Raw genomic sequence first — 25,875 nt, 5'->3', positions numbered from 1 at the left:
CATACACCACACGCGCACGCGCACACACACACACACACACACAAACACACACACAGACAGCTCTGGCCTATAGTGTGTCTAACATAGTAAATCAGTTAGCAATGAGGTCGACTGCAACAGATCTAAATCCATCTCTCACACGCTCTGCAGCTACAAACACACACTCACCACAGAAGCCAGGCAGTGTGTTACTCAACCACACAGGAATGACCCACTGACATCATGAAGCAGGATAGCCGTGCTGACATCACTGCAGAGGGACAGGTGAGATCAGCTACGGGAAGTTGGGACACTTCTCAATTGTTGACAGTGATCAAGTACAAATGTGGACTTCATAGTGCTCCACTGAATAAATAAAAACATGACAAAGTCTGCTGGCAGCTCCCAGGAGCTGCAATGAATCATGACACGCCATCGTACAAATGTGATTAACAAACAATATCCTAGGATACATGCTGCTTGAAGAGCTAAAACATGAAAGCACTGCTGTGTTTTTTTCTGGGGGGGCAGAAATGATTTCAGGAATCGGTCAGTCAGAAAATCTAATGCAAAGTCAGCAAGTGGAAATTTTGATGTAAGGATGAGATAAGATCCCCTGTAAGCAAAGTCGTATGATTATTATAATTCAATATTGTAGTGACTTGTAAAAGGACTAGATCAGGGGTCTCCAACCGGTATCTCGTGAGCTACCAGTTGAGTATGTGTGTTGAGTAGCAATTTGTTATTGTTCACATCAAAGAAGCTTATTTAGCTGGTATTCAGCTGGTTTGGGGGAGTTCAGCTCTGTAAATAAATGTTAAAGAGACACTTTCAATCTGTCAAAGGAGCTCTCAGAGGAAAAAAGGTTGGATACCCCTGGACTAGATTCTACAGTTCTCATAATACAGCTCAATAGCATCAGTTGTTGAGGTTCTTCCTGCTTGGAAAACAGTTCTGTTTGTACGAGCGTAATGCAAGCTTTCCATTTTAAATGTGTAGTCTCCAAACCAAAGCAGAAATTCCCAGGATTGACTCTTTCGGAGCCAGGGAAGACACAGTGCAACTGCAACTGTAGTGCCTCGCTGATCCTGGTATCTTCTTTCGCATGTAAAATCGGTGGATTGCACGTTTAAATAGAGGTCAGTTTTTACTATGTATGAGATTTGCAGTCAACGATGAAGATTTACCTGCCTACAGGTGAACAAATCATGAAAAGGTAACTGATGTCAAAAGTCCCACAACAGGCCTCTCTAGTAGATATTTAAGGTGACGCACTGAAGAGCAACGTCTCTTCAGGCTCCACCACTTGCAGGGCAAAAGTCATCCAAGCATTAGCAATGTTAAATTAGCTATTTTTATTTACAAGGCAGACTACACATACAATACAGTTACAGGCTGCTTCGGAGAAAGCCAGCCTCACGGCAGTTCTCGACACACACCATCACAGCAAAAAGCTCCTGAGATCAAAGGAAAATGAAGGACACCTGTCAAGAACACGCATAAAATGTACACCCACATATACAAAAATAAAATTACACGGACTGAACACAACTGGAAGAGATGACAATGTTTCCCCCTCAAAGTATGAGATACCTTTTAGACTCTGTATCTACAATCAGTTCAAATCAAAATAAAGTGCAATTTGGTTGTACTTCAGAACAGATCCAATCCGGCATCATCATCATCTCGAGTGATTTTCTATGCTTGGTTGCACTCCAATGCTTAAATAAAGTGAAATTTGAACACTAGTTTGTAATACCATCAGGGATATCATCCAACTAATACTCTGTTAAGTAGTTTTAAAGTGTCTGACTAGTTAAGGGACACTGATATTTAACTAAAGGACATCAAATCCTTTCAAAGACTTTGATATACTCATTTAGATTATGAAGTAAATACATACTCTCAGATTTCATATTTATAAGTCCCTCCAGGATTTCACTGAGTGTTTTTGTGATTGTTGTGATCATAAATGTTTGATTCTGCGGGGGATTTTCTCATAAATTGCAATGTAATTTGCGAAGTTTTGAGTGAGTTTTTTGCGTAAAATTGCAAAGCCCCTACAAATATTGGAGTTTGCTTGAATCCGTGTTAATTATTGCGATCGCAAGATCGCGATTTCCTGGAGGGACTGCTTTATCTGTATATTTAAACAGGGAAAATGAGGAGTCTATTTCACCGGAGTCTGTGGGGTTTCCTGTGTTTTCTGTCTATGAGTAGGTACATCAGGAGAGGAGGGTTTGCTCTAGAGGCAGGTAACAGTAATTTGTTGTAAACTAGGGCTCATTTTAGGGTAGCACAACATTACAGGACACTCTGATAGAAATCCACTGTATAGAACACAAAGCCTATGAAGTTCAGTCATGCAGGATATTGATTCCAGTTCTATACATTACAGTTCTATCTAACAGGTCCCAAACAGTAATAGCTAGTAGATATAAACCCTCAGTCTGGCGGCTGAGGCACGGCGAGAGAGCAGCTGAACAGTTACTGTCCAGGAAGAGGAGGCTTTTAACGGCACAGTAGAAGTCCTTGATCCATAATAGTCCATAATAGTTCTGAAGTCATTGACTGCTTTGCTACTACACGTCAAGTTGAATTATTTTATCCAGGTAATGTCTGTATGTTTGTCGGTGTTTGTGTTTGTGTTTGTGTGTGTGTGTGTGTGTGTGTGTGTGTATTTCTTTTATGCTAACATCACAGGGAAGGCGATGGTGGTGGAAGTTTTGGAGCTCATGTCCTCCGAGGCTCCATCCTGTAGGAGAGCTGCGTCAGTGCCCTCTGGTTGTCGATCACACCGAGCTTCCTAACGTAACCCCGGACCTCCGCCTGATTCTTGTTCGGCTGGCATATGTCCGGATCTAAAATAAAAGAGAGACGAAACAGAACAAGAGCAGTATGACTGGAAAGATTGTTGAAAGCCTGTCGGCGAAGCCAGCAGATGCACAGTATGTGATAAAAGTGTGTTCATGACTAACATGCAGACTTACTAAATGGTTGGCTTCGACAGTGCCTCACTTGTCGAATTGTGTTGGCTATAATACGCTGATGGAAGGAGGACAAAATTCCTTTAAATATTATGCAAACATGAGTGAAGAACAGTACGATACTACGAAAACCAGCTGAAGAAATGCACCACAAATGAGTAATTGTCTCTTTAAATGCGCACAGAAATTCACCATTTTCTCAAAATTGACCATACTGTCGATGAATGTCTTGTTGCCCTCGTGTGTAAATGTCATATCTGTGAAGAAATGAATTAAAATTAGCTCCGCTCTTTAATGAATTACATCCTAAATCATGCACTGACAGATATAGAGTCATACCTTTGAGAAGGAGGGGCATGAAGGGGATGATTGGCGGTTCCAGTTTGGTAACGGTCAGTCTGTATGACCGATGGTTTCTTGACGGATCCTGTTGCCAAACAAGTCAATAGTCTTAATTTCAAATAAATGTAAAGGTCAATTCGCTTGAATAATGAAAAAAAAAAATAATAATAATAATAAAGTCTCATTAAAGGATCAGTGTGTAGGATTTAGGGCATTTATTTTCAGAAATATAATATTCATGATAATGTTTTCATTAGTGTACAACCCTGAAACTAAGAATCGTTGTGTTTTGTCACCTTAGAATGAGCCCTTCATAACTGGAAATGGAGCAGGTCCTCTTCCACAGAGCCGCCATGTTTCTATAGTAGCCCAGAAGGTACGAACCCAACACTGGCGCTCTAGGGGGCCTTTCACATTTTTTTTGTGCCACTGTTGGTTGTCTTACACACTTGGAGGAGGAGGGGAAGGTGAGGGGTGTACAGTTGGTTGCAATCTGTAAACTCACCACCAGATGCCAGTAAATCCTACACACAAATTCTTTACTGGCAGAATAATGCCATGCGGGTAGTTTGGCTCAGGTTTTTAGACATCCATCTCCCAATAAAATTGTGGTGAACCATGTTGTGTCTGTGCCACTTAGCACTGCAAAATTACTAATTAAGTCATTTAAAAGAACATTTCTTTCCAGAAACAGTATCTCTCTTGCTCTGATATGGCTGCAGAAATCTGAGATATATCTCTGAATCTGGACACATAACACCACAACTACAGTATCAGTATTGCTGGATACAACAGAAGGAATTTTAAAAAAATTATTTGGAAGAACTGATAGTTTAAAGCACTGATAAAATGCTTATCATAAGGTGTTTTGATAGATGTGAAAATGAGACTTACCATCATGCTCTCAAACTCAGCGTAGAATTTCTTAAACTTGGTGGGGAGTTTCTGACAGTAAAAACAGAATGAATCAGTCATCATCACTGACGAGAGACATGAATGTAGTGTTTTAGCATCAGCAGAATACAGTTATATTTGACTGTGGATCAATACATGGATTTGTTGGTTTTTCAATGAGGTTTACCTCCCATGTCTGGCTCAGTCTGCTGACAGCAGGGTTGCTCATCCCCATGATGATGGCAAAGAAGGAATTCAGATTCTTAAATTCTCGACAGCTACAGAAAAAAACCACAAAAGCGAAATCCAAAGTGAATACAATTTACATCAAGCTTTCCTTTTTCTTTTACTGTATGAGAAACTCTTCTTCTAGTGAGGAGTGTCACATTCGCCAGCAGGTCCTACTCACTGTGCAGCTATCTTGATGAACTTCTTGAGGAGCTGGACTCTCTTGCTGAGCTGACTGCAGAGGCAGACCTCAGTGACCACCCAGAGCTGGACCTGGTTGAACCTCCTCAGGAACAGGTCCAGATTTGCTGTGGTCCGTCTAAAGCTCTGGCGGCCAAACGTGTGATAGAGCAGTTCATGCTGTGGGCGAGTACAGAGGTAGAGCAGGTTTAATCCTGTGGACAAATCCTGCCACCCGGTATCTGTAAAGTACTACTGCTGGAGGGTTTTTTAGTGTACAAGTCTTGTAAGAAGCACATTTTCTGTAAAAGATTGCCTCTCTACACTCTAACTCCATTATCCTATTCCGAGAGTGTGTAAAACGAAGCTCTTTGCAACACTGAACATGTGTGTAAAAGAACATTGTACCTCATGAACACAGCTGAAGAGCTCCCAGTCAAACAACGTCATTTGATAAGCCAAGTCTTTGGAGCTCATCAGCTCAAAAGTTGTCATGGAGCCCGCAGAGGGACCCTCCTGTTCTGGAAGAGGAGTCTGAAGCACACAGGAATACACACACACACACACACACACACACACACACACACACACACACACACACACACACACACACACACACACACACACACACACACACACACACACACACACACACACACACACACACACACACACACACACACACACACACACACACACACACACACACGTATAATTTTACAAGCACACACAAAGCAACAGTACATGTCCCACACTTAAAATCCAGAAACATTTTTCACCATGCATATAAACTAGATTTGTTATCTTTTCCCAGGGGCCACATTCTTCTATAAAATAAGACCATTCCTCATACGTATGTCACCACTGTCATAATATACACATATTCCTTCTAGGTATTAGTGTAACCCTCCCAACAGCATTATTCAAGTACACGGAGGTGTCTTACCACACTGCTGAGCTGGTCTCGAAGACACGCGAATAATCTGCCGTTGATGCTCAAAGTAGAAAACACTGATACGTCATTAGGCTTCAAGATTTGTTTTTCTGTAAAAGAAAATGGGGATAAATGAGCGTTCATCACCACCCAGCCATGTCCCAACATTAAGACATGGGCCATATTGGAGACCATTAATCACACTGACCACTTTTATTTTACAAACTTTAATTCCGGCTCCTTATTAACTCAGTAAAGGGGCTATACAGAAGTAAATCAAATAAATGACTAATCATTTATATGTGGGTAATATTGCTGGTAGCTGCCCTTCAACATCTGAGACAATTTGTCTTCTTACCACCAGCAGAGCTGAGGTGGATCAACACGAGCTCATCAGTGGTGCCAAGTTTGTCCGTCACAGCACTGATCACTTCTCTTCCTGTCGCCGTCACGGCGACCCTGATTGTAGTGTAGGTGTGATCGCTGCAGTAAACCTTCAGCAGGACTACACACACATGCAAATTAACATTGAAATACAATGATATGGTATGAGACAGTTTCTGATTTGTAATGAATAAATTACCCAAGATGAAGATACATTAAAAAAAAAAAAAAAAAAAAAAAGACTGAAGCCCAACTATAGGCCCCCCTATGATAATTATTAAACCCCAAAATACAATAGTAAAATAATTGATGCAAAGCTTCCCACTGAAGATTTTGCATTACATCATCACAGATTCATGAATCCAAAAGTAGAAGCCTGTTCATTCCAATCAAAGCTGCTATTATATATTTTTTAACTATATTTAACTACTATATAGTTTTACTCTGTAAATTTGTGTGTGTATATGGCCATTAGATTGAGTTACATTCAAAAAGTTGTAGAAATGTCATGCTGCTCAGGGCCTGCCACTTCTAGAATAAAAAAAAGAATAATATTTTACACACACACACACACACACACACACACACACACACACGACTTACTGTCATCCTGGTTCCTAATGGGCTGTTTCTTCTGCAGCCTTTCTTCTCCATTGCTGAATTGTCGTATCAGGGTCTTCTATTAAATTATATGACAGCATCCAAATCATCATGATGCAGCCAAGATACATATAGTACACATTGAACTATAAAAAAAAAAAGTTTTTTAAATGGTAGTCTGGGCATACCTTTTTTGTTAATTTGGCCTCTTCTGAACTAAAAAAAAATTTAAAAAAAAGATACAATAAATGTGGCTGGTAATTAAACATCACAATGAAAGATTAACATGCAGAAAGTGAGAAACATACTGTAATTTGACAACTTTCTCCAGGTCGGGAACCAAATCTTTCAGGGCTCTCAGCACCCGAGAATCATTTGATAAACTTCCATACAGCTCCTGCAGAGACAGAGAGGAAGACACACTCAGACCATGCAGAGGATCCGTTTAAGTCATTTATTGCATATGAATATTGTGCTCATATTCACCTCCAGGAAAGAGATTGCAGCAGGCTCCTCCTGCAGTAGGTATGAGTGCGCTTTAACCCAGCGCAGGGCCAGAATAAGGGCCCTCCTCTTATTGCTGAGTGCATACTCCAGCCTCTCCTGCTCAGAGCCAGGTGGAGATGCCGCATGGTAGGTGCACACAAGGTTAAAGGGAAATAAAAAGACAGAAGATTTGATGCTCCTTATATGGTAAGAACACAGACAGACAGTGGTATACAATTTGTCAGCAGTCGATCCAGAGCTCAAAACTTGCATGAGTATAAACAGGTAAGAGTAACAGCAGCTAAATCCATGTTTTTATGAAGGCTATGATGATAGTTGTCAAATCCAGTCCCCAAGTTTATCGGGTGTAGTGTACCACTTCATCAGAGAACAGGTAGAAACATCAAAATGGTTTCTGTTAAATAAAATTAGGGCCTAAACTTTTAACCTGCTCAAGTTAAAGTAGAGGCAGTTTTCACATGATTCAGCCAAAAAGTTAAAAAAAAAAATTTTTTAAAAGCCCAGAGCTGCACTGAGGATATTCACTGCAGCTCTGTCACACTTGTACTACAATGGCTAAAATGACAAGAAAAGACCTGTACATGTGGGATTACATCTTATTACTAAGGTGTGAAGGAGAGATGGAGCTGATCATTACTGCTGGATGGAAAACTGCTGCTTCAGTGCTTCCATAAACAGGATTGTAAAGTTTCCCCATCTGAGAGGAGCTCTGTTATAGCATGTAGCAAACAGAAGTGTGGTGTGAGGTTTTATTTCTAACAAAAAGACAGTTTTTACACATGTGTGGGCATCACAGAAAAGTGTGAATAAAGAAGGAGGACAATTCCAAAGGAATAAAAGAGAATAAAGGCAAAAAGGATATTGTGCCATGAGCAGAGGGCACAGCTGGCTGTTTGGCATGAAGACACAGTGCATGAGGACAAAATCATCCACTGCTGGGTCTAACAGATGAGAAGGAAACAGACAGATACCAAGAGGAAGGAGAGTCAGGGGAGAAATAGAAAATACTAGAGAGCAAAAGAATCAAGGGTTTCAAAGGCTGATTCATTCACTATTAATTCATACATTGTGTTTCTGTCTATCCATTATTCTTTATTTCATTACAATTCATTTGATATAATGTCTGTACTATTACTGGTATGTTAAGTCTACATCGAGGTTTCATTCAACGACTGAGTGGAGGTGAAACCCATCTAAACTCAGTTTGCACGTCCTTTTAAACTGAATTCAAACCTGATGAGGTTCAAGTAAACTTTTCCTTTTTAAATCCATACAGGAGCAACATTATATCACATTGAATAATCTAGGTTTAATACGATTTAATGCATTTTTCTTTACAATATACACTAGTTACAATTAAAAAAGACTGGCCATTATCATACTTTGTATGAAGCAATATATTATTACTTGCAGAATATGACCCAAAATAATTTTGTCTCTTGCTACCTGGTTCACCGTGATGTACGTCCATCCTCATTGTCTCCAGGAAGTGCTCAAGAATCTTCTCTGGTGTTCCTGATATCACAGTGTATCTGAAAAAGGTTACAAAGAGTTGCATCTTTTAAGACAGCGAAATAGAGCTACACAGATATTGGATATACATGTGTTTTAAGGGTGTTTCTTATGTACTTGTAGGTATGTCGGTATATATACTTGCAGTTAATATATGTAGATATGTGCACCCAAACACACACATACTTGATACTTCCCAGTGTGGAGGCTCTGGGACTCTTTTCTAACACCAGCACAGCTTGTTCGTGTTCTTTCAAGCGCACCGTGTTGGCTTCCACATCCTGAAAAAAAAAAGCAAGAATAAATGTATAATGCAATACAGCTCATCTGTCAGAGGAGGGAGACAAATATCAAAGTCAGGGACCATCATCCACTTCATGTTGAAAATAAATATCTGGAACAGTTTGGAACATAGGGAGTTAATTTCTGGCTGGTGTAACTGCACTTCCAACACAATCAGGGATAAATGTCCGCCCACCCTGAGTATCCTGTTGAAGTCTTCCTTATCCACACGGAGGAAGTGGCAGTTGTCCTCTCGCAGGACGATGGAGGCAGCGCGAGGTGAATCCGTAACCAAGGCCAACTTCCCAAAGTCATCGCCCTCGTGAAGTGTGCACACCACACCCTGAGATGCACCAAGACGCAAACAAGCTCAGACACAAATATGGTTTGCTAGTCATCTTAAGCCCCGAGGAGAAATCAGGCCAGAGGAGGAACACTCAGGATTGGGCTGATTCATCTGTGGCTGCGTGTGTGCAGAGTGCATTTGTAAATGTACATGTGTGATCAATGTGAGTGTGCAGTGCATTATGCCCATACAGTGGCTGTGTTCTGTGAATTTGTGTACGCATAAAATCCCTTGAGCCAGTTAATCATTGTGATGAGTCACAGAGAGCTGAGCAGAGTTTGCCAAACTCCACGGCTGGTCTTTCCCAGCCCCACGGGATACATGCTGCTGGTTCGCTCCATACAGACATGATGAGCAACACATCTTAATCCATTACATACACATTAAATATCATCTCATGAAGCAGCAAACTATAACCATGCTCATGCTTCAAACCAAAAACAAAACAGGAATTTAGGTGGATGAATATGTTGGAGCGCACCCACACACCTTGCCATAGATAACAACATTAACAGAGCCCTTCTGGATGATGTACCATGATGTGCCCTCCTCTCCTTGGTTGAACACTGGAAGATAAAGAAAACAAGCACATATTACCCCCGACATACATGACTAAGACACACACACACTCACTCAGCACACCAGAAGCTTTTAAAAACTGGAAGCGTACCTCTGCAGTAGAGCAAGAATCAAAGGGCAAGGTGCAATTTGTACTCCTTCAAATCATAACTCTGTCAGATCTCAACACACAGACATGATACACTTATGTTTAGTCACTGTGGCCTATACTTTCCGTGGATATCTTTATCTCCAGTGTCCATCACAAATCAACATCCATAAATATGCTTTGAAATTGTCGAATAAAGATAACCTGATAACTCCAGGACTTTAAGTTTTCTTTAGTGTCCACTGACAGCTGTCTGTACATCCACACATTGACACAGTACAGACAGCAACTGCCAACAAATTATTGCAACTGTAGTTCGAAATGTCAAACATGAAGTATCAAAAAGTCATAACAGGGCAGAGAAAATCAATTGATCATAAAAAAAATTTAAAAAAATGTTTTGCTGCACTATAATTAGTTTTGTCAATAATTAGGCTCAGAAAACTGCTGTACACTTTGCACACAAGCAAAGATTCAAAGTGGACAAGGACAAAGTGAAGACTTACACACAGTTCCAGCTTTTGCATGTGACTCAAAGATCACAACGCTTGCCAATTCCCTCTTCACCTGCAAACCAAAATACAGTTTAAAAACTCAGGTCATCATTGTTTTAGCTGCACTGCAGCAAAATGTGAGAGAACAGGAAAATGTACAGATCAGCCTTTTTAAGGATTATTAAAAGTGACCCAGGAGTCCTTACAATCCATCATAAATACTAGTTCATTTTCTTTTTCAAGATATACCTTTGCACAATCTCTCTATTCTACATTTACAGTGTGTGAAACTGTATAGACTTTAAAATGACCTTTCTGAATTTTGAAGATTACTTTTACATATTGTTTAGTATGTGTTTTTAGCAGATTTTACAATCTGGGTTTAATAAGAATATGTTTCTGTCTGAACTGAATGAAAGCACATCTAGACTTTGAATGTATTCAAGTTCAAATTTATAAACTAGATTTTTAGAAGATTCATGGAGGTCAATGGGCCTAAAAACTAGTTAAAATGTTAAAGAAAATAATTTAAGCCCTTTGGTGGGGAACCAGCTAATTCCTGTTATGTAATTTGCAATACAGTAACAACATAATTGCCTCTAATAACTGTAAATGTAATATTTACAGGAAACTCTGTGTGGAGCATAAAAACAACAACAGGAACACTTTTACAGCTGGCACAGACTCAGCGACTCCTCTACAAGCTGACAGCTTGCCAGTGCAGGACAGATTGTGTGTAAAACTGTGTCCCATTACACTGGCAAGATAAATGTTGCAGTAATGACTCCCCCCCCCCCTCTAGTCTTAAACACAAAGACTGTAGCAAGTGGTTGTGATGCATCAACAGCTGTCTTGGTAACCTATACGGTCCCTTTAAAAGAGAAGTGGACCAGCTGACTCACAGTGTTGGAGAGGTGAGCTAAGGCCTTGATGTGAAGCAGCTCATCGTAGATGATCTCGAGGTCGTCCCCTGTCCTCTGACCAGGCCTGCAGACACATCAGAGGTTAGTCAGAGTGAACTCGCTGTCAACATTTCATGCATGCACTTCACCTCTCATCACACATCAGTATAATCAGTAATGACAGATTCTAGTGCTGAAATGACAGCAGTCACTACAGATGACATTTATATTACCAATGCTGCATTTGGATTACACTTGGCTCAATTAGCTCACTCTCCAGTATAACTGAAGTGTGAACAAGGTATTGCAATACAACAGCAAAATAGATGTGAAAAGGAAGAGGATCTGGTGAAAATGGGTCTCTGGACTGAAGTAAAGTCATATATACTGTTAAACATGTCCAGGAGTAATGATTGTAATCGATTAAATCAATGTCTAAATGATAAATATGAATAGTTATTATATTGTTTCACTACAATATACTTGTGGATTGCATTAACAGTGTAAGTAACTGATTGATTGTTACTGACGATTTCCTGAGGATCATGCGCAGCAGTGCGTCAGGGCCTATCTGAGCAAGAAAGAGGATGGTCTCTGGCAGCTCTTCCTCGCTCTCCCTCTTCTCCTCCTCACTAGGTAATGGTGTGTCCTCCTCCTCATCGTCAAGAAAACGGTAGAACAGGTACTTGTCCTGGAAACCCAGGTCCTGGTCCACTGAAGAGCAGACAAGCACAACAGGTCAGGTCAAAACACACAAGAGTACATATCAAACTCAAACACACACACACACACACACACACACACACACACACACACACACACACACACACACACACACACACACACACACACACACACACACACACACACACACACACACACATTTCAGGTGCCTACTGATGTTGTTTTCTTATCTCTGAACATCATTTCAGACATCTTTGAAGTGAATGGCTTTGAGATCAAGTTTTAATCTATATTTTATGTTCATACTTCAAAACGCAATTTCCACTATTGTATTCATATAGACACTCTCACTCTGATTGATGTTCAGAATTAAAACCCTACACTCCAACTGGTACCTGTGAAAGTGGGTTGTGAAACAGACCCATCGTATCTCTAGAATGGCCTATGTTTTGTTACTACTGAACTTTACTGCCATTTGCTGGATTTAAATATCTGGCATTTAGTAAGTAAAATTTCCAATGTGCCATTGTTAATGAAAGCAAGAAATAAGCTGTGGATTTATCCCATTATTCAGATCAGCTTAAAAATGTAATGGGGTCTTCCTTGGCCATGCTACACCCTTCCACCAAGTTTTATGAAAACTCTTTTCATAATCCTGTTGACTGTGCAATATAAGTAATTAAACTTAACAGCATGCACAGTGATGAGAAACAATAAAGTGAGCTACAGTTTTAGTTACCATGATTTAGCACCCCTTCTTCGAGCAATGACTGCCACATCCCAACAGCATGGGAGCGTGTGAGCACACAGGCACTCTGCAGCACCAACCAGTCCACCAGCTCTGTGCCGACACAACATTGTCTGCAATATATAAATATATATATATATAAATATAAATGTGTTAACACATTGTTCAAAAATTAAATGCAGACACAAACAAAATATGTCCAATGTATTTTTTTTGTGTGTCTCCAAGGTGTTGCATGCACATAATTTTGCACAAATACACAGAGATGGAAGTGTAGACAAACAGACTAACACACCTGTATGTCTTGAGGTGATACTTCCTGTCTCGGATCATGTGCGGGGCTCTGGACAGGATGGCATTGCGGAGAACCTTCCCCGCTCTCTGCAGCTTCTCTGAGGGAATCTACAGAACACAGGAACACCAGGTTGTGCAACCTCATCGAAATATTCACGGGTCAGACTAACAAGAACAATATTTTGTAAAAAAGTTGGAAAATGTGGCAATAAAATGAATAATTTTGACTGTTAACCTAAACCACAGCAGATTGTCGTTAACGCTAGTAACAAACATTGCAGCACTATACGGCACTCATTTCAGCCAAACTACATGAAAACACACAGTACATCTAAGCAGATACATCCTTTACAGACCACACCTGCATCTTAAACAGACGGGAAAATGACAGATGTGTGTACACACACAGCTGCTGTTGAAAACAACAAAGGAAGGCATGTTAATTGGGCAGATGGGATCTTTCTTTTACGTGCATGCATTAGCTAACATTAACATAACTACAGAACATCACAGCTGTGAGTCGTCACTGGCCTCTGCTCAGGAAACACACGCACCACCAAAATCCATTCTGGGTCATTCACAAACATGGATATAATGAATGTAGCATATAAAAAACAGCATATAATATATTAGGTACCTTTTACTTTTAAATACTAACCACAGCATTGTTTCAAACATTAAAAACACTGATTTACTGACCAGCTTAGTCAAACATATGACCGTAAAATATACATTTTGCCCAGACCTAAATATCCTGTCAGATATTGTTAAACAAGAAGTGAGGAATACAGAAATCTAAAACTGGCAGGCAGTATGTTGGTTTAGAGTCTGATTCATTCATTCATGCTTTCTGCACCTTTAAGAAAGGCACTGTTCTCACAGTTCATTTAAAGGATTGAGTTTCTATGCTGATCCCTTTTTTTAATTCCTAAACAAATGAAGGAGCATTTACCTTGTTGTGAGCTTTGTTCGCAGAGTCTGAGTTCATGTTGTCTTTTTCTGTGAGTCCTGAGGAGGGAAACTGTCATCAGGGGGGTTGATGATGTTTTTAGATGATGCAGACACTTTTCATTACCAAAACATTGAAATACAACCTACAGAATCTAGATTATGTGCCAACACATAAACGGGGATGCTCAATTGTACAAGGCAACAAACCAGGTAAATATTACAATTTTAAATAGAGGCAAACTTTTTTCCCAAAAAATATCTGTCATTTGAGAAAGCCCTTGTTTCCTGTTTGAGTTATTTTAATTGTGACGCCTGCTGCACAATTCCACATTACTATTGCTATTGTTTTTTTGTACAACTAAACTAAAGGTCCAGCAATTAAAAATATCCGCAACATTTAAATTGGGTTTTATCCAGTTGTGTGTGTGTGCTTCTACTCACTGTCATTGTTGGATCCACTCTCCATGGCTCCATAAGGAGGGGCCAACAGTCCAGCCAGGCTCTGACGATACTTCTACAAGGCAACACATAAATCAGAGTCCACATCAGTCTTCAAAACAGTTACACGTCCACTGCTATGATGTATCCTTCATAAATCATTATCATCTCTTAAACATCAAAACCCACTACTATACTTGTTACTTGCACACACACACACACTGCAAGTGCCCCTCAAAACAAAGCCCTTTGTACAACCAAGATCATTTACATGCAGAATAACTAACAGACAGACACACACACACACACACACACACACACACACACACACACACACACACACACACACACACACACACACACACACACACACACACACACAGTAGCAGCATTCAGGCGAAAGTTAAGCTGCTAAATGTGTACAGATGTTTTTCTTACAGCTGTTAAGAACAATAAACCGTGTTTGCATTTTTGTTGCGGAGACACTGAAACACACAGAGCGAGTAATTTAGAGCCTAAGTGTGCCGCTGCTCTTCTGCAAGGTCATTATCAAACAGCCCAATGCCTTCTGAGGACCGCCAAGAACACACACACACACACACACACACTGACAGAGAGAGAAACAGAGGGAGCATCTGTTTGACCTAAAGACACAAATGCTCCCCTATCCATGTTTTTCTACCCCACACACACACACACACACACACACACACACACACACACACACACACACACACACACACACACACACACACACACACACACACACACACACACACACACACAAAGACAATCAAGCTAACTAAATCCTAATATTAAACTCAAACTGTACAAAACACTTGTAGGTCATTTCAGACAGCTAAAGTAAATAGAGGCAAACATTACAGTGAAACAGTGTCCAGCCCACATTTGCTCTGCAGATCTTACACAGTTACACACGAGGAGTCAGACTCACCTGAGGCAACACACTCAGCCGCCTAATGCTGGAAAGACTGAAACACCAGAGAGCTGCCCTCTGCTCCTCTACAACTCACACACACGCCACCGGATAGCATCCTGCTTGAAACAAGCTGCTCTCTTCCTTTCTTCCTCCCTCTCCTCTTCCTGCCCTCCACTCAACACAGTCGCCCCAGTGTCTGTCTCGGTCTCTCGCTCGCCCTCTCTCGCTGTGATCAAGCCAAGAGCCAAAGCACTTTTCTCTCACAGGTTACCACGGTGATCTGAGTCTCTGTATTACTGAGCTACTCTAGTGGAGGAAAAGGTTGGAGGTGAGGGGGTGGGGGATGACAGGAGTAGTGATGGGGAGGTAAGAAGGCAAGAGGAAGAGGAAGGAAGGAGGGAGGCTGGCAAAAGAAACAACATGGCCAATAGAAGAGAGAGGAAGCTGGTGAAAAGGAACAGAGGAGTAATTATGGAAAGAGAAATGACATTACAAAGACTCACGATACCAGGCAACCACAGTCCAGGCCTAACTGTAACTGTTTACACATACTCATCAGAAACAACAAACCGTTTTACATTTACAGCCCGTTTATTCAGCTCACTAGCGCTTTTTTTTTTTTTCTTTCATCCTTTCATCAAACACATGACTACATTCATTCGGTAGCTTTCTAGTCCTCACCACACACAAGCACATGCACACAAATTAGTCCATGCAAACACACAGAGACGCACACACACACACACACACACACACACACACACACACACACACACACACACACACACACACACACACACACACACACACACACACACACACACACACACTAAAACACAAAGATCCTTTTACTATGAGCTGGATAAGACTCAAAAGAGGACAACCTGAGGCGATGTTTAATGCTTTACACGTTCACTGTCCAAAAATAGACAACCGAGAGGGAGACAGAGTGCACTTAGTTGACAAACAAACACACTACAAGCCCGATAATGAAACAGCACACACGCTTTAATAACCAATTATTTTCTTATCTTGGTCTTACATGTTCCTGTGGCATAAAATGGAGGCATCACGTTTCAGTAAATCCAATTTCTACTCATCCAGTGATAATACTAAGGTCCTTTTTTTCATAGATTGCAGCATAGAAGGGATACAGAGAGCAGTAAAGCTGCCGAAATCCCCTTTACTTTCTTTCAGATATAGAGTAATCTAAAATGTTTCACTTGTGTTTAATGAATGTAAAAACTCAGCCAAAGGTACCTAAATTTCACAACCGAACCTTTATCGTGTGCAAAAGTTGGTCAATATTTATAACACCACACATACACACACACATACGTTCTTCATTTTTAGAGGAAATCTTCTGTTTCATGTTAGATTTTAGGGTGCCGAGATGTTCTTAAGCAAGACACACTGACTTCAGCGTGAACAAGGACAAGCAAAAAACTGTTTCCCAACAATTATAAGTATGAAAACCAGAAGTACGAGACAGAAAAAACATGTGGATCTGATGACACAATCAATGAGTGTCTGAACAAACAGCAGGACAGACCACACTCTCCTGTGTAGAACTGAGCCAGGACTTCTTCTGAGGAGACCCAGTGAATAAATGCAGTAACGTCAACAAGGAGGCCCACAGAGAGGCAGCTACTATGATGCCAAATCTCAAAAGACGATGCCAGTGGCCCGGCTAAAGCAGTGCTAATTCTACCAGTTTCTGTTTGCAACATCTGATAAATCTGCTGACTGAAGTTTTTATATCCGTGAGTCTTTCAGTACTACAGCTGATGGAAGTTATATCCGCAATATAGCGATGCACAGGAACTTCAATACTCTTTGCCTTACTTATGGTAATTCCTACGTATGACTTTTTTATGTTTAAAAATTGGACACAGAAAATACAAATGCGTCATTACAAGAATTTATAGATATTTATGTTCTGTTATGAATAGTCCATTTTGGCTCATCATTTACATCAGGAACCTTTCTAGCTTGTCTGAATATTTTTTTAAAGGCAGTTTGATGACATTCTTACCCAAGAAAGTATAGATATGATAAAAAAATATATATATGGTTTATTCAAACCAACTAAGCAATCTACTCCTGAATGTCTTCCTGACATTTAGAGAGATTGCATAGGGATCATCTGTCTTCAACATTATTTATAGCATCACAACACAGTAAAAAAGATTGCTTTCAATCTGTAGGTACTGGGAGGAAACCCAAGCAGACTAATAATTTGATACAATGTGCATCTGAGTCACACAATAAAAAAAGTCACTGAGGAACCATTGAACTTATCATGTTTTTGTTTTCCTGTCTCACTGCCTGCAGTAATCACATTACAGGATGCAGCACATGGTCCATTGGTTTGGTACATCATGTCGTGTTGTGTGCTGCACACTTCAAAATCAATAGACAAACAGAGCCATGCACAGGCATGTATTGTAACCACATACTGCTCTCTATCTCTCTCCCTGTACCTTAAATAGCTTATTGTTGAGTCACCTGAGGTGGAGGTGGAACAGAAGGCACCATAATGATGCACCGCCCTCTTGTGGTTAAAAGCAAAATTACAATGGAGAGCCATCTGAGAATTGCAGTCTCAAAAGAGAAGCTCTTTCCGCCACAGAGTTCATGCTGAATCATGAAGTTCCAGCTAATACTCACGGATGATTTTTCTATATTGTAGTTAAATCTCACCTCCCAGAGGCTCTTGAACTCCCTCTGTTCGATTCGGAGCAGCTCGCTGGTCTCTCTGCTGACAATGGTAGCGTGGCGAGGTGTGTTGTCCAGGATGGACTCCCCGAAGGCCGTCCCAATCCCCAGTGTGCAGATTGCGACTGCATCCTGCACACAGACATGACCAATTTTTTTTAAACCGCTGCTGTAATAGATGAGTCATGGTAAGTTATAATGACTGTGGCTGTCCAGGCAGTATAGAGAATCGCTACACTGCGAGACTGTATAGCAGTTAACTACAAACAATATGTCTGAGGTTTTCTTTATGAACTTGGACAGATATGGTGAGCAGACAGATTAATATATGGTAATTAATGCAAATAAATTCAGATATGAGGTAGTGGTAAACGGCGTCTCCAGCAAAAGACATTCTCTGGGTGCTGGATATAATTGGACAGGCTAGAGGCAAGCACACACACACACACACACACACACACACACACACACACACACACACACACACACACACACACACACACACACACACACACACACACACACACACACACACACACACTGTCCACTCCTTTTAACAAATACTCTGCATGCTGTGGACACCTTTTCAGCTGTCCAAACTGACATTTCAAATATAGCCACAGAAACTAGGCCACCAATGGTACTTTAGGGCTACATACATGAAAAGGATGTTTCACAATGGAAGAGCTTCTTATCTCCGTCATTCACTGGGAACTAATCCTCTCTTTCTCTCCTCTCCCTCATGTTATTCTTCTCCTCTGTATGTACAGTACAGCCCGCTCTCCACATGCTCTCATAAAGGATAGACTTGTTTTCTGTGCCGTGACATCTTTGCTCTGGCATTTTTAAGCAGGGAGACACAAACCAATGTACGAGAACAATGTCAGCATCGAAGGAAGTCGTACAAGACCAGCTCTTAAAAATGAGGAGCACTTGTCGAGCAGCCCGGAGAAGGTTATGACAAAAAGAGTACAAGAGGGAATAGGAAAATATCAACCATGGAAAACAATGCATCTTCAGAAAAATATAAGGGGAAACAAAGACACAGCAGCACAAGTTAACAGTTCAACTTAAGTATTATGTATGTAGCTCCAGTCTGACTTGAACTTGATGTTATGAATCTTACCTGGTGGTTGGCAGTTTCTGACACTTTGACATCCAGGGAGCCAGACAGCACAGCATACCAACTGGTGCCTATGTCTCCCTGTCGAAACACTGCACACAGAAGAATACATTAAACAGTATTTAGAGCTGATGAAAAACACACTTCACTCAGCGGGCATACACCACAGATTAATGTTCCACCACCCCCGAATATTCAACAGTTTTCTGCCCCAGGAGATTAAATATTTAAAATATTTTTATTGTTTTGTATTTAGCCATATTTTCAGTGGCGTTGACGAGGACAAAAATCCGACATTGGAGAAAGAACTTTTAGAACTTCTTTATCTTGATACAAATCTAAAAAAGTCCTAAATGTCATTTTCCCAAATGATAGAAACTTCATTATGAAAGAAACTTTTTTTTTATTAAAAGTCTATTAATAAATAAAATTATGAGTTGCAAAGGTTTAATAGTGAAACTATTGCTTACTAATAATAGGTTGATCAAAAAGCAATATTGTAAGACATTAATTAAGACACATATGGTTTCAGTTTCTCAAATGTGTGGATTTGCAGCTTTTTTCTCTTTTACATGGGGACAAATATTGCATTTATTCATATATATTTATAGAATCTTTAGCATTTTTAATTATCATTATTATTATCATCATTATTATTATTGACACGTAATGTTGGAACATTACTATGGCATCTTCACACCTTCTTTGACGATTTATAGGCAAAATTAGTATTTGGAAAGTAAACTGTCAGAGTGATCGATCAATCAGCAATCAAAAATCAATTTGCTGAATCACAATTCTAGAGTATGAAACAAAATGTGTTTACGTCAATATCCTACAAGTTCAAAAACAAGGTTTTCATTATTTGTATGCAGAAATCTTTGTACATGTGAATTTAAAATAATCTGAGCATTTTGCATCCCAATGCATCAATCTTCAAACAGCCTTAAGAGCAAAGGGATCTCTTCTGCAGCACGACTGTCATATAATAGCATGCAGTATACAGTATAATCATTCATAATTATGCTTTAGTCTGAACCTGACAGCGTCAGAAGCATACACTCCCCTACAAAGAACAAGCACACTCATTTTATAATCCCACAGTATTGTATGTTCGTGTGTCCATGGACGTACACGTGATGCCTTTCTCCAGGCATTCATAGAAGGCACAGGCACAGATCTGTAGTAAGAGTGGAGGCGGGAACCGATGGAAGGCTTTGACCTCTCTCAGTCTGGTCAGAATGATGTCCACATCCTCTCCTGAGCGCTCCGCAGGCCTGTGCAGAGAAGACCCATCATTAAAAGTCAACATTAACCGTTAAAAGAAGAATATAAGTGTAAAAAGATTTACTGCATGATGTAACTTGTCTGCCTGAAGGGTAAATAAAAAAGCTACAGCATTAGCAGTGATTTTAAATAGTTGCAATTTGCAGTCAATGGACTACAACATAAAAAAATCAGTAGTATTGTCCTTTACGTAAAAGACGGCTCTAATGCTGTAATGTTATCAATGTGTGTGTGTGTGTGTGTGTGTGTGTGTGTGTGTGTGTGTGTGTGTGTGTGTGTGTGTGTGTGTGTGTGTGTGTGTGTGTGTGTGTGTGTGTGTGTGTGTGTATGACCACGCTGGCTTCATTGTTCCGCCTGGTGTCTTAGCGATAACAGTGGAGAGGCTGCAGGCGCTGTTTCTCTAAGCTCAGACCCCCCACAGGGTGTTGATGCAAGATCTCATTTGTACTCCTGCTATTTCTAATATGCTTAAATCTGAGCGCGCACAAACACACAAACACACAAACACACACACACACACGCGCACGCACATAAGTAAGCCATTGTCGGACATCTACGCGGGCACACAGACACCAGAACACAGAAGTTTGATCTAAGAGCCTAAACGTTCTGTTCTGTGATGTGGTGGTGAAAAAACATAGAGCTAAAACACCTCAGAGTAACACACACTGCAGTTGGCACTATTCATTCACTTATTTCCTCATTGCTAATGACTCATCCTTGCACACGTGTGTGTGTGTGTGTGTGTGTGTGTGTGTGTGTGTGTGTGTGTGTGTGTGTGTGTGTGTGTGTGTGTGTGTGTGTGTGTGTGTGTGTGTGTGTGTGTGTGTGTGTGTGTGTGTGTGTGTGTGTGTGTGCGTGCGTGTTCATACAGAATAGCTAATGCACACTCTGGGCTCCTTCCTCCTTCACAGATGAGAGACTGTCTATCCCCTCTCCCCCCTCAGCTCCTTCTTCTTCCCTCGCTCCCAGCTCTCTCCTCTTTGTCTGGCTCCTCTAAACATTTCTCTAATCTCCATCTATTTTTCCTCTTCTTCTCTCAAGACTTGCCTGTTTCTCTGAACGTGACAGGCGAGATTGGAAAGAACAAATAACTCTCTTCTTCTTTAAGCTACCCATTTTCTCTTCTCCATTACTGACATGAATTCCCTCCATTAAGTCTCACCACTCACATATTAATCCCCCTTATTGTCCCTTTATTTGTGCTTTGCACGCTCAAAGACAGCAATGACTCCCCCTTTACTCACATGTACATTCAATAGTAAACACAAATATATGTGCAAGCCAATGCTTTGGGCATTGGCTTGTCCTCTGTACCTGGAACGGGGCTCTCTGATACACACAGACAGCGGCTCATGCACTACATTGCTCAACACATCCTCCAGCCTCACAACATCTGCCTAGAGCTCAGGGCAATTTCTCTGTCTTTTACTCCTTTTTTTTTGTCTCTGACTCATCCTCCCATCATCCACCCACCACCGGCCCTTGGTGCTCCGACAGAGTCTCATATCCCAGTGTATGCTGGGTTAATGGTTCAGACAGGTGGACGCCCACACAACTGCAACAAGGAGAGACAGGGAGGTTAACTCAACAGGGTTAAATGGGCATAACCAGCACCACTCTTCACCTATTCGTCTGCAGTGAAATTGTTAAGATCTGTCAGTTATAATCCCCTGGTTAAATCACTGTCCTGTGCTTGCTCGCTCCCTGCCTGTCCAGAGGAATCTGTTAGTGTGAGACGAATGTGACCTGAGAGTTGTTCACCTTGTATCACTCTCCCTCCATCTCCCTTTTCTCTCTTCCTTGACCTCTCCTTCCTCAGCCTTTTCCTTCCCCCTCTGTTCATGTCAGCAGAGATCTCAGCTTTCAACCACAAATTATGGCAAAACGTGCGCACACACACACACACACACACACACACACACACACACACACACACACACACACACACACACACACACACACACACACACACACACACACAGAGGATTTACAAATCGACCGGGAGGACACACTGAAGAGAAAATTGAGAGACACCTGAAGGTTCTCCAGACTGTTTCAGGAAGAAAAAAAATCCATCTGGAAAAATGCACTGTTTCCAGACAAAGAAACGGATAGATTGATATGTGTCAGCCAATCAAAATGTCAGACAGCCTCAAAACAAAGAGATTTTTTTGAGCTGGCAGATGAATGCATTACTGTTATGGAGACTGTTTGACTTGTATGTGTGAAGCTCTTTTGACACCCATCTATACCACCACTACCAACCTGAGATCCTGTTAAAGACACCCAATATTAATCAGTATAAACACAGCTCAATTTATAATTCATTATAGAATCAGACATAACTCAGCCAGCTTTGAAATATTTACTTAATAACCTACAGAGTGTTTGTATGAGACAATGAGTTGAACTTTGCTATTACAAAGAGCGAAATGTACTCTTAAAGTGTTTAAACTGCCCTCAGTCCTCTGCCCTTATATTTTCTTGCAGTAAAAAGTCATTAAACCTAAACTTGGATCTGGACCGGTGCTGTGTGTGTGTTGACTGGACTGTCTATTACCTGCCTGCGGCAACGGAGAATGAAACTACTCCGATCTTATCTCACATAGTTCACTCACTGGCAATAAATGTCTTCGGTGAGATATATTAGAGACAGTCATATCTTAACCTCTGTCTTTCTTTCACCTTCCTCCCCTCCCCTTCCTCTCAGTCTTCACTTGCTCACATCAACAGTTACTGTGGATGAAAGCTATACATATATATATATATATATATACACAAACACTGCTGGATATTGATTGGATAAGAGGTGGACCGCTTAAGAGCAGTGAGTGCTCTACAATAAGATCCTGTCCAGTCCGTCCTCTCTTCACTGACACCCATCTACTACTGCATATCAGCTGCATGTATTTCAAACAGTAACATAGCCTTTGGTGGATGTTTTAATCCGAATCACCAGACCATAATAAAAATCACACCCCTGTCACAATTTTACATTAGATTTTACCAAATTGTCCACATTTAAACAACAAATTAACAAACTATGTGCAACTAAAGCTGAAAAAAAATTTGACAACTAAACATTTAGTCAAATCCATTTGCGAAAACTTGATTTTAATTAATTTTTCTAATCAAACATGTCCACAGTTTGGCGCCTCCAGCTTCTGGAGTCTGAACATTTGGTTGTATTTTGTTGGTTGTATTTACTAATTGCAGATCGTTGGATCTTTGCACCAATGGTTGCACAAAACAAGTAATTAGAAGATGTCACCTTGGGCTACAGAAAACTATGAGCCATTTATCACTAGTCTCTGACATTTTATAGACCAAACAATTAATTGAGAAAATAATCCACAGATTAATCAGTAATGGAAATAACGGTTTGATAAAGACTTATATCAGTGCCAGCACAGTGTCTTTACATCACGCACAGTCTTATTCCAGGTGAGGATGAGAAGACAAGATGGTAGCTTCAGGTTGCCAATGGTAACGTGAGGATGTCAGAGAGGTGTGTAGAGTGTGTGTGGGTGTGTGAGCTGTGGGGTGCATGTCTTATAGATCATTGTTTGTGTTTCATCTACAGTAATTAATGCACAGCTCCCCTTCATCTTCTTTATTTATTTAAGCCATCTCCCTTGGATACTATGAATTTCCCACAGCTTGAAGTGTAGGATCTTTGCTGCTAATTGGACAGGCACAGTATAGGCGAAAATATTTTTCTAAACAATGCAGCTTTTGGGTTGTTAAGTTGTTAATAGATATGCTGTAAATGGGCTGTTCAGCTAACCTGTCCAGTCAGACCAGAAAAATACAGCCTCACATGCAGCACTCTGACACAGGCTAAAGGTGGGGGGTAAAAACACTGCGATGACTGGCTGTGATCCTTATTTTGAGGAAATCACCAAGAAACACGCCACAGAGTTGTATTTTAAAAATGTATAGGCTTGCTGTTTGATTCAAGCAGACAGGCATAAACCATGTGCGTTTCATCAGCCATCTATCACAGCCCATGCAGTGCAGACAGACCGGTGAACCTCGAAGCCACCAACGCCTTTTTGACCATAGAGATACAAAACCAGCATTTTTTTTTTTTTTTTTTTAAAGAGGGTGTGTATTGTTGTGCACTGCAGCCTTTACAACCACTGTATGATAAACATGTATTCACTGGAAATGAAAGATAGCTGTACGGTGCTTAAAATAAGGCGTATCATATTATTATTATTGCACACTCACACACTGCACACGCAGCGATCGCCGGTTCCGATTAATCACGTTGACGCGAATGAATGAAAGAGGGCTGAGAAAACACAATCAGTGCTGCGTGAGGATGCACGGCGTGGTGTGTTTTCACCCACCTTTTATCCAGACAGCAGATCCACTCCGACGGAGACGAGTTGGGGGACGTCTGTACCGCGACCATCTTCCCCGGCTGTGTGTCGGTGAACGCTGTGATGCTACCGGAGGAGGCTTCCCGGTTTGTCGGTGGTCGTTTAATGAATTTGAGCTCCGACTGCGCCCCCTCCCCTCCACTCCCCTCCCCGCCCCTCTGCTGCTGCTGCTGCCGCCGCCGCCTTCATCGTGGCATGCAGATGACTTATGTCAGTTTGACTTAATGGGCTTTTGGAGGGCAACTGGACGGATCACAAACAACAACAGTAACATGCAGGGCAATGCCTAGAAATAAAAATGATATTATACTTATTCTGTCTGAAACGTGTGATGTAGGCTATAATATCACTGTTTAAGGAATATCAACTTATTTACCTATAATGCATAAACGCACACTTCAGGCCTACTGTTATATTTGGGTCAGACAATATGACAAAATCACATTACAGCGGTTTTTATCAAACACTGCAATATCAGTATCTTTAAAGTGTTTATGGGATGAAACTACAGGTGTTTTAAAAGGATATCTGTGGTGGCATACACAGAGCAAGAGGAATGTGGAAAGGATGACCCAGGTGACACCCAAGTATCCCTGAGAGGCAGTCAGCCTATAGGGGGAAAAAAATAACCCTTAAACCAGTTTTAAATCAAACATCTGAGCCATAGTTTGCCAGATGGTAGAGGTTGCCCACTGAACGCAGGGTTGGCGGTTCAATCCCCGACTCCTCCAGGTCACATGCAGACAACTTGCTATGGGGTTCCGTTTGTGCAGAAAATATGCACCGTCTGCTGTCTATGTCAATGGAACATGTGACTATACATTTGTCGATGTCAATTCAACTTTGAACTGCACTTCTGTCACGTCATGGATCCTCTTGTTGTTGTACATGTCATCCAGAAGTGTTGTTTGACCGGGTAGTTGTGCGTGTCATCCTGATATGTCATCCTCTCGTTCATTTGACTGTTATGAATCTCAAATCTACTCTCCCTGTTGTAATCCCCCAGTATGCCATGTGATTACACATTCTGTCCTGAGGCCTGGATGTCTGTCAAATATCCAAC

General features: G+C 40.9%; 1 protein-coding gene across 3 annotated transcripts; it reads right to left on the bottom strand.

The window, feature by feature from the left end:
• Positions 1 to 1,319: 1,319 nt before the first annotated feature.
• LOC138625271 (rap guanine nucleotide exchange factor 4-like) lies at positions 1,320 to 24,932 on the bottom strand. Of its 3 annotated transcripts, XM_069706081.1 has the most exons (31): positions 24,780 to 24,932; positions 20,269 to 20,411; positions 19,138 to 19,226; positions 17,997 to 18,143; positions 14,357 to 14,429; positions 13,917 to 13,972; positions 12,966 to 13,072; positions 12,662 to 12,783; positions 11,769 to 11,952; positions 11,239 to 11,323; positions 10,349 to 10,409; positions 9,665 to 9,741; positions 9,026 to 9,172; positions 8,734 to 8,828; positions 8,482 to 8,567; positions 7,898 to 7,976; positions 7,015 to 7,165; positions 6,837 to 6,925; positions 6,717 to 6,744; positions 6,532 to 6,607; positions 5,903 to 6,049; positions 5,557 to 5,654; positions 5,019 to 5,144; positions 4,612 to 4,790; positions 4,390 to 4,480; positions 4,203 to 4,253; positions 3,306 to 3,393; positions 3,159 to 3,223; positions 2,970 to 3,024; positions 2,676 to 2,840; positions 1,320 to 1,436 (listed from the first exon to the last, which is right to left on the bottom strand). In XM_069706081.1, the coding sequence occupies exons 1-30, from the start codon at positions 24,842 to 24,844 to the stop codon at positions 2,713 to 2,715; spliced, it is 2,988 nt and encodes a 995-aa protein (XP_069562182.1). In that variant the 5' UTR covers positions 24,845 to 24,932; the 3' UTR covers positions 1,320 to 1,436; positions 2,676 to 2,712. The 3 variants fall into 3 exon arrangements, with proteins under 3 accessions (XP_069562182.1, XP_069562181.1, XP_069562183.1); XM_069706080.1 differs by having other exon boundaries at positions 1,320 to 2,840; XM_069706082.1 differs by lacking the exons at positions 17,997 to 18,143; positions 19,138 to 19,226; positions 20,269 to 20,411; positions 24,780 to 24,932 and adding an exon at positions 15,309 to 15,459 and having other exon boundaries at positions 1,320 to 2,840.
• Positions 24,933 to 25,875: the final 943 nt, after the last annotated feature.

This window comes from Brachyistius frenatus, unplaced genomic scaffold (genome assembly GCF_029030835.1).
Source record: "Brachyistius frenatus isolate BFR_SWC_R1_liver_20210118 unplaced genomic scaffold, ASM2903083v1 Contig_61, whole genome shotgun sequence".
Classification (NCBI taxonomy): Eukaryota; Metazoa; Chordata; class Actinopteri; family Embiotocidae; genus Brachyistius; species Brachyistius frenatus.
This window is presented reverse-complemented; position numbering and strand designations above follow the sequence as displayed.

Coding starts and splice junctions, on each gene's coding strand:
- LOC138625271 (XM_069706080.1), bottom strand. CDS start 24,844: ATGGTCGCGGTACAGACGTCCCCCAACTCGTCTCCGTCGGAGTGGATC. Junction 12,784..12,965: donor TATCACCTCAAGACATACAG/GTGTGTTAGTCT, acceptor TATATATTGCAG/ACAATGTTGTGTCGGCACAG. Junction 5,145..5,556: donor GAGACCAGCTCAGCAGTGTG/GTAAGACACCTC, acceptor TGTGTGCTTCAG/ACTCCTCTTCCAGAACAGGA.